Below are 9,065 nucleotides of genomic sequence, written 5' to 3' on the forward strand. Positions count from 1 at the left end.
TTTTTACTCTTCTATCAACACAAAGGGAGAACATATATTTACACATACTCTATATATATAATAAGAAGAAGAGGAGGAGAAATGAGAGAAAGAAAACACATGGCCGTTTCCCTACCCAACCCCACCAGACACGCGTTCTGACGAACACGCGGAGGGGACGGAGGTACGACCGGTAGACCAGCCAGCCCGCAGCACCAGCATATAACCTCGCTCGCCGCCGCGGGTGGACCGGACAGCTCACAGACGCTGTTGCTACTCCCCTCCCTCTCCCTTCTTGCCTGCTTCCGCCGCTACCTGCTCCTCCTCCGCCCCTCCGCCGTCGCCGGGACACGCCCAAGGTGCGCGCCGTCCTCACGCCGGATTCGGCTCCTCTCCTCCCCTCCCCTCCCCTCCCTTCTTTCCCCCCAGCAGCTCGCCTTTTGCTCCGATCTGCGGGCGCTCGCGGGATCTCCCGTGATCTCGTCCTTGGGCGGGCTCGCTTCGCGGGACGGGGACTGGCCGTGCCCCTCTGGCGGGTTCGAGCTCCGAATCTCGGCGGGTTCCCCTTTCTTGCCGGTCGATTTGCTCCGATTCGTCGCGGAATTTGTAGCGTGCTAAGCTTGACTTCTTGCAGGGGAGAGGGAAAAGAGAAGAGGGCCCTTGAATTCTTGTATTACAGTGTTTTCTAGCTTTCCCCCTTTCGTCTAGTGTGAAGAAGCAAGCTAGGGTTCTAAGTTCGGTAGTAATCAGTTCTTGCGACTGGTCAACTGCGCATAGGTATTTGGATTCTCGTCAGGAAATAGTTCGATGCTGTGCCTTCAATGGCTAGTTTATGGCGTGGCATGATAAATCAGCGGTACAGCTGCATGATGTTTCGTCCGTATATATAGCAATTAGCATCCAGGGGAGTGTGAGAGCTAATAAATAGTGACTGGTGTGGTTACCTTCTGGATTGGCCTTCTTTGGGGTGCATCCCGAATTAGTTGGTGTTGGAATTGCATGGCTGGTTGAGCTGTGGGCAAGAGCGAGTGAAGAACTGAGCTGGCGCGCCCGCCAGCCCGCCAAGATTGTTTGCGCGCAATTTCAGTTTAATTGCATGCAAATTTAGAAGTAGTTATCGTTAAGTTCAAAGCTGTGGACCAGGTAGCAATGTACTCCCACCCTCTCATTTATCATAGCTACCTTGTGGCGGTTGCACTTGTTTACTAGTAAAAGGAAGCGCATAATTTGCGAGTGTTCATCTGGTGCGGTGGGCCAGCCGCTGCTAGCTGGATGAATAATCTAACACGTTTCCAACCGCTATGCGTCATTGGGTCTGGATCAATGTGGTATGAAACCTGTAGGATATTGAGAAGTATCAAGGATGTTGATGCAGAATGAGCTGTCTTTTGGTCAGCTATAATAGCTGGTAGTGGTTGTTAGTTTCCGCCCTCCATTTAGATTCCAATCCTACCTGGGAAGATAAGAAATAATAAAGCACAGAGGAATGGCTCCATATTTTAGGTTTTCCTTGACAGAGAATGTTTGCACATGAACTTGGTGTGCACATGAGATTGTTTTCCTTGATAGAAAATATATGCGTGATTTCTGTAGTTCCCTTACTGCATGTACCGTAAAATATGCTGCACCTGCAAGCAAGTCATGGTTCACTTATGGGCTTGGTTTTTCCATTTGAGATAGATACAGAGGAGAGAAAGTAAGACGAAGGGAAGCAAAGTAGTGGGATAAAATGAACGAAGAGGAGAAATTTAGCTGTACATCTCAAGCATTCATTCACTTGTTTCCTAAAATTCAACTTCTGTTTCCCCATTGGGGCCATTACGCTATCTACAGAATGAAGTATGAATCGAAACTAAGTCACCTTCCGTTTATGTTCCCAACCGAGTACTCCCTTGTTTGTTTCTGTATGAGCTATCTACGTTCATACTGCTGATTCTGATAAAAAGATTCTTGGTTCCAGCCAGGACTTGTTTTCAGAAGAATATGTCTTGCTTTGGATGCTGTGGTGATGAAGATACTCAAAGAGCACCAGACAACAGGAATCAATACCCAGGAAGCCATCCAGCAAGTAATAACTTTGACTTCTTTTTTGTTACCATTCTATCATACCATTTCTCATACTGCATTTTACTTCTGTTGCCTGATAATATTTATCTAATGAACTGCAACTGATCTGCAGGGAATGATGCATACCGCACTGCCGATCCAATTCCCAAAGGTCCTCAACCTGTGAAAGTGCAACCCATTGCAGTTCCCACCATTCCTATGGATGAAATTAGGGAGGTTACAAAGGGTTTTGGTGATGAGGCTTTGATTGGTGAGGGTTCCTTTGGCAGAGTATATTTTGGTACTCTAAGAAATGGTAGAGGTGCAGCAATCAAAAAGCTGGACTCCAGTAAGCAGCCAGACCAAGAATTGCTGGCACAGGTTCGTGTTTGTCCCTGTTTAGGAATTCTGCATTTACTATGGTCTTCTATCTCACAAATTACATTCACAGGTATCTATGGTGTCAAGGCTTAAGCATGAAAATGTTGTTGAGTTGCTTGGTTACTGTCTTGATGGGAACACCCGTGTCCTTGCTTATGAGTTTGCCACTATGGGCTCTCTTCATGATATGCTTCATGGTATGGTTTTGTGCAATTTGAAGTCTTGAACATTTCGTGTAATGTTATTTTATTCATCTATTGGCGCAGTTAAGTTCTTATGTTAAATAAACCTTTACTTTAAATGTTTACAGGAAGGAAAGGTGTTAAAGGGGCTCAGCCAGGTCCGGTCTTATCATGGATACAACGGGTGAAGATAGCTGTTGGTGCCGCGAAAGGCCTAGAGTATCTTCATGAGAAAGCACAGCCTCACGTCATACACAGGGACATCAAGTCCAGCAACGTTCTTCTCTTTGATGATGATGTAGCTAAAATAGCTGACTTCGATTTGTCAAACCAAGCTCCTGACATGGCAGCCCGGCTTCACTCAACTAGGGTTCTGGGAACATTTGGATACCATGCACCTGAGTATGTTCTTGTTTTCTTTCAGTTGTTCATTTGCTCCATGAAGCTTTGGAGTCATTCAACTTAAGCTTGTTTAAACTTTTTGATCAGGTATGCGATGACTGGTCAACTTAGCTCTAAGAGCGATGTGTACAGTTTTGGAGTTGTTCTTCTGGAGCTATTGACTGGGAGGAAACCTGTCGACCATACATTACCGAGGGGGCAGCAGAGCCTTGTCACATGGGTAATTTTTGTGCCCAATACTGCACAAGTGATCTCCTTTGGAGCTGTTCTGTTTGGTGGATGGAATTCTAACAATTGTTTGGTAAACACTGGCAGGCCACCCCAAGACTGAGTGAAGATAAGGTTAGGCAATGTGTTGACTCAAGACTTGGAGGGGACTATCCTCCTAAGGCTGTTGCAAAGGTATCATAAATAGCCTCTCTTGGTTTCGAAACAATGCATGAGTTAAGCAGTCTGTGTCAGTTATCAGTATTTTATAAAGTATAAAGATGTGGAAAATAAAATACTGATCTTACTGGAACTTACCAAGCTTGCCATTTTTGTTTTGAATGGATGAGTAATACTCCCTCCGTCCGGAATTACGTACGCTCAAACGGATGTATGTAACATTATTTTAGTGCTAGATACATCCATTTGAGCGTCAAGTAATTTTGGACGGAGGGAGTACTAGCTAAGAATTTCATTTCCAGAAACTGTGTTTGTTGTCACATATAGTAAAAAGTATTTCTGCAGCTGCTTTTATGCTCATAAAATATGTCCCGCTACTGAAATTAACATCATTCTTGGAGCATGCTTGGTTCCATCTGTCATAACTAAGTCGAGGTACTCTTCGGCAAAGCCACTTGTGACACCATTTCTTTTTCTGCTTGTTGTTTCAAACAGTTTGCAGCCGTCGCGGCATTGTGCGTCCAATACGAAGCCGACTTCCGGCCAAACATGAGCATCGTCGTCAAGGCGCTCCAGCCCCTGCTGAATGCGCGAGCAGCCCACCCTGGGGCTGAGCATGCCGGACGCTAAGCTCCACTCCTTGTATGATATAATAGATAAGGAAAAATGAGCCATCAATTGTTGTTCTTGCGGGGCGCGTGGCAGGCGGTTTTTGTACATTTGTGATTATTCTTCCCAAGTTGTAACCCTCGAGATTCTAGTACCAGAAATATTTGATTCTTTGTATCGGTTGCAAGGTCAGCAAGTATCTAGTACCTAGAACACTTGTCATCAGACAGAAAAAGGAAGAAAATAAACACTGCTGCGTGAGCTTATGTCATTTGCTTCCAAGTCCAGATTCCAGAACAAATTTCTCATTTTGTGTTGGATTTATCTCTGTATAGCCTTGTTTGGAACAGGAATCTTGCTAAGATTTTACTGGAATCTCAAACAGAAACAGAAGGGGAAAAGAATCGCATAATGGACTCAAGAAGCAAGAATTAACAATGTACTTTGGTGATCTCAAACATCTTATATGTACTTTGGTGATCTAAAACGTATTATATTAGTTTACAGAGGAACAGTAGAATGTCTTATATTAGTTTACAGAGGAAGTAGATGCTAAAGAGTACCAAATGTCTTATATTAGAAGAATAGATGCTTAAGAGTACTAAACATCATAAAGTACAGGATTACAGTTAACTACCATACATGAACTAGCAGCTGAGCTACACTGCTACGGTCTAGAGGACTAAACCTGGATGTCGACGAATTCTGGTCTCTGAACATCTGACCATGCAGCATGCCCAGGCCTAAACCTAATTTTACAACGCTACTCCAGCACATGGCTGGCTTCTTAAAGCTACAGAGCGAGCTAGTTGCTCACCTAAAGTCTAGAGTCTCCAACTTCTCTACACAAGATCACGCTGTTCTCAACGCTTTGCGAGGACCATCACGACCAGCATTGACATGCCGGCGACGAACTTGAACGTATCATTCTCCCAGAAGGGCTTCTTGCCTTCGTCATGGCGAGGGCCGTTGGGCTGCTTCATGGCCATCTGATCCTTGAGCTCTTTGAGCTGCTTGTCCCTCTTCTCCCCCAACTGCAGCAGAGGCAAGAGCCGATGAGTTAGTCTCGGGTTCGGATTTCTCAATGATCCCAGCTGATCAGTGAGAGTCATGAAAATCTTCTCAAGATTTCGACATGTGTTTAGTTGACATTGATTATTTCAACAGTTCATTGCAAAAACATGGCGAAAGAGTGTATGCATTGTTTCAGCATATTTTATTGCAGGCATCATCAATCAATGCAGAGGCCAGGAGTGTTCGATTTCTTCCTAAAGTTTTCTAGAGCAAAAGATTGCACACATGCATGATTTAGCTGGTACCAGAGAAGATGAGACCGCTGATACTAAACAATAGGGTTTTCCAGAACACATGAATCAGCGATCTGTTTGACTTTGACCTGGACATTTTCCACACATGATTATGGCCAACTGCCGTAGCAGGGATGCTTCATTCACATGGCATTGATTATTTGATTTGTTAATTTTAACTGTCAGAGATCTTGCGTTGATGCTCTGGGATAAGGTAGCATATATTCAATCCAAGAAGGCCATAAATGGATATGGACAATGATGATAGCGGAGCAAGCGAAATCGAAGTCATGTTTCCTTTTTCACTTGTTAAAGGAAAAGGATACACATGTATATGTACATACCCTCTGAAGTTTTCTGATTTGAGAACGTGATTCTTGAAGGCAGAATTCAAGTTTTAGAACCCTCTTTTTCAGCTCCTGGTCTGTTCTTCGCTGCTTCTCTAGCTGTTTTTCAGCAAAAAAACATATCTTGAGTAAACTTACAAAGCTTCATTGCAGCAAAAACAATGCCCGCGAAACAATTTCAGGCAACATTTCGTTATTTTGTGGTTGCAAGGAAGACAACTTACTTGCGACTCTAGTTCCTTTGTTTTGTTTGTCCAATGAGCAGATAATATCCTAATTTCATCTCTCAGCCTAGCAATCTCTGTATCCTTAGTATTCAAATGCTTGCTAATATTCTCGATATTCCTTGGTGAAACATCGGATAAAACCTTCGGAAGCTCGTTATCTTTACTAGACCCAGCTCTGGAAACTGCACCCATGATATCGGTCTCAATCCTTAAAACTTCATCCTTGAGTTGCCTCTGTGAAAGCTCCCTTGCCTCAAGGTCCTTCTGGAGAAGACCAAGCTGCTCGCCAAGCTTGTTAACTCGAAGCTCGTGCTCTTTCAGCGAGCGGTCCTTCTCATTCAGCTCTCTCAGCAAGGACAAGCACTGCGCCTGAGCCGACATGGCTGATGCAGCACTGGCTTCTGCTGTAGCTTGAGTAACTGATAGTCGTGATTTAAGATCATCCAAATCATCGAGGTACTGCACATAATTACAGGTTATTGACAAAGAGAATTCCAATTTGAAGAGAAATGGAATCATTTGGGTTGGGAAACCAGTATCATAATGAGGTACGTCACGCATAAGAAGATTTTAGATTACAAGTATGAAGATGTGAAATGGTACTACTCTTTTCCAGGTGCTCAGATCACCATCAGTTCAGCAAAAGACAGGCACAACCAATTCAGCAAAAGAAACGAATGAAAGCAATTTTACAAGCAAATACATGGTCACCCACTATGTTGCACTGCATTCAACTCAATTTTAAAACATGTCTGGAATCTAGAGTTAATATCAAAACACAAACTTTACCAATTCATCATGGAATAGAAATGGAGAATTTAAAAAAAATGGGAATGCAACCCCAAATGGAGAATGGAGGGAGCTCCTCACATGTTCGGTGATCCCTCTCGTTGCATTTAGCTGCTCATCTTTGTCCAGTAAGCATTTCTGCAGCTTACTCACTTCCTCCTCCATGCTCCTTGCCTTCGTCTCTGCAACCTGCAACGTTCTCTCCCTAGTCAGATCAAACTTGTAACTTTGTAAGCCATGCTGAAGGTAGAAATTACCGAGTAGTAGAAATTTACTAACCTCCCTAGTTTGGGATTCCCTAGTAAACAACTGCTCCTGCGAAGCAAGCTTGTGCCTCACATCCTTTAGCTCAGATGCCAGAGATGCCACGTTTCTTCTGAAGCTCAACTTCTTCTCTGTAAGATCCTTCAACAGCGGGTCCAAACCCGACGAAGACGATGAGCATGGTCGTACCGCCTTGTCTGAAACTGCCATAGCCAAGCCCCGAACAAAACAGACAAGATTTAAGCCCAAAGGCTAAAACTCAGATCCTGGGAGCACTGTCCTATTTTCTCCAAGAACAAACAGGGCGGCTCACAGCAAGCATCCCATGCACAAGACAAAAATAAGGGCACCGAGAGCTCCTCTTTGACAAATCAAACACCTTAGCCGCCTCACAAACTTCTCTCTTTCAGAGGCCAGTAGTAGTCAACCGGTAGCTTTCACTGCACAAAACAATTGCACAAATTTAGGGGCAGAGAAAGATGGTGATGCTTGCTACATGCACCGTGTTGCCCTTAAGTTACTGGCCTGAAAGCATCCGTTACTTCAGATCACGGGTACGAGTTCTTGTGGCACTAGACAGTTGGCAAGTAATTGACAGAAGTGTTGCTTTCAGTGGTCGACATAGTTTTGTACTACGTATTAGTAATGGATGGCTGGTAAATGAAGCAAAGTAAGAAAATGTTGTTCAAGCAACTTGTTCATGGCGAACAATTAAGGGATCAACTCCTGAAGCATCTACTTGGTCAACTTTGCGGACACTACGCTGCAAACATAGCATGTTCTTGGTGGTTCAAGTCAACTCACGCGTTCCGCGGTACAGGTTAATTTTTACAGAATAAATTGACTGCAATATTGTCCTGTCCTACGGCCATGTGAAAAACAATCTGTTATATGAAGAAGATATCAGGCTTTCAAAAGAAATTACTGACAAGTATTGTATTGGGACAAAACAAAAAGCATCTTCCAATCGAGATTCCAGCTAGTAGATGAGGACAAAAAGAAGCTGCGCATCTGCAAATTTTCAAACGCGTTCAAATTTTCCAAAGAATCCGACAGAAACTTTAAGTGCTCAATTAAATACTGCCGACAGGCACAGGCACAGAGTAGTAGTTCCTCGAAAAAATCACTCATTTCTTTTTCGAGGAATATTGTACGGGGAGTACTTGATTTCCGTGGATTGTGGGGCTAAAATAAAAAAGAAACAATTGGAGATTTTCCTCCTAGTTCGAAATAATTCAAACCGGGGCAACAATCCAGACAAAAAAAGGGCACAAGATTCCAAAGATTTGCAGGGCAAACTCAAGAACATCGAGCGCCGCATATTCACCGCTCAAATCTTCCGAGCTCGCAATCTTTCAACCCCCCAGCAAAAAGACCCGTAACAACAAACACAGCGACCACCGCATCACGGACGAAGCATAAACACAGGGAGACCGGAGAAATCTCGCACCTTCGTCCCCAACAGCCGCCGCCGTCGCCGAATCCCAGCACGGGAAGCTCCACAGACCCGCCCGAGAAGAGCCCTCCTTCCGCTCCCTCCCTCCTGCGGAGATCTACGGCCCCATTGCTGAGAACTGGCGAGTAGGGTTTTTGAGATTCTGGGACGGGCTTCCCCTGATTTTTCGCAGTGTCTGGTGGCGGAGGGGAGGAGATTGATGAGGGGAGAGAGAACGGGAGCTGTGGGTTTCGAAACTGAAATGCTGGCGCGTGGGCCCCGGCGGCGTCAGCGCGCGGCAAACTCCGAAATTTTCTGGGCTGCTGTGCGGCACGTGGCCGCGCGCCGGATTGGATCCCCGGTTCCGTGTACGCGTAGCGTAGGGTTGTGGTGGTGGTGCCGCTGTGCTAGACTACCCACAATGAGAGTAACATGGATAGTAACATCACACATATCTAGATAAAATAGATGATGTGACAAGCAATAAATGAAGAAAGAGAGGTAACATAGCTAGTTAGACTAGTCATAGTGGAGAGTAACTTAGGCTAGTGTCATGACACTAGTCTAAGTTATTATCTCCATAGTGTAAAATAACATAGATGTACTATCATAGTTGCCTTCATTTATTAGCTTCTAGACTCATCCTCTCTTGGAAAGTGTTATGTTACAATAACATATTATGTTATTCTAAACACATCACTCCTTATTAA

The 9,065-nt window shown here is 44.4% G+C and overlaps 2 protein-coding genes across 2 annotated transcripts; one reads left to right on the forward strand and one right to left on the reverse strand.

Moving 5' to 3' along the window:
• Positions 1-325: 325 nt before the first annotated feature.
• Positions 326-4,257, forward strand: LOC123180339 (pto-interacting protein 1; the record flags this gene model as incomplete). Its single annotated transcript, XM_044592373.1, is given in 8 exon segments — positions 326-338; positions 1,940-2,047; positions 2,159-2,406; positions 2,477-2,603; positions 2,717-2,990; positions 3,078-3,210; positions 3,306-3,392; positions 3,873-4,257. Coding segments are annotated over 7 exon segments (1,089 nt in total). The 3' UTR covers positions 4,008-4,257.
• A 279-nt stretch (positions 4,258-4,536) lies between these two features.
• On the reverse strand, positions 4,537-8,634 carry LOC123180340 (nuclear envelope-associated protein 2). Its single transcript, XM_044592374.1, has 6 exons — positions 8,371-8,634; positions 6,936-7,360; positions 6,738-6,845; positions 5,865-6,326; positions 5,638-5,739; positions 4,537-5,020 (listed from the first exon to the last, which is right to left on the reverse strand). Exons 2-6 carry the CDS (start codon positions 7,128-7,130, stop codon positions 4,850-4,852), a joined length of 1,038 nt encoding a protein of 345 aa, XP_044448309.1. The 5' UTR covers positions 7,131-7,360; positions 8,371-8,634; the 3' UTR covers positions 4,537-4,849.
• Positions 8,635-9,065: the final 431 nt, after the last annotated feature.

The sequence above is a fragment of the Triticum aestivum genome, chromosome 1D, assembly GCF_018294505.1.
Source record: "Triticum aestivum cultivar Chinese Spring chromosome 1D, IWGSC CS RefSeq v2.1, whole genome shotgun sequence".
Taxonomy (NCBI): domain Eukaryota; kingdom Viridiplantae; phylum Streptophyta; class Magnoliopsida; order Poales; family Poaceae; genus Triticum; species Triticum aestivum.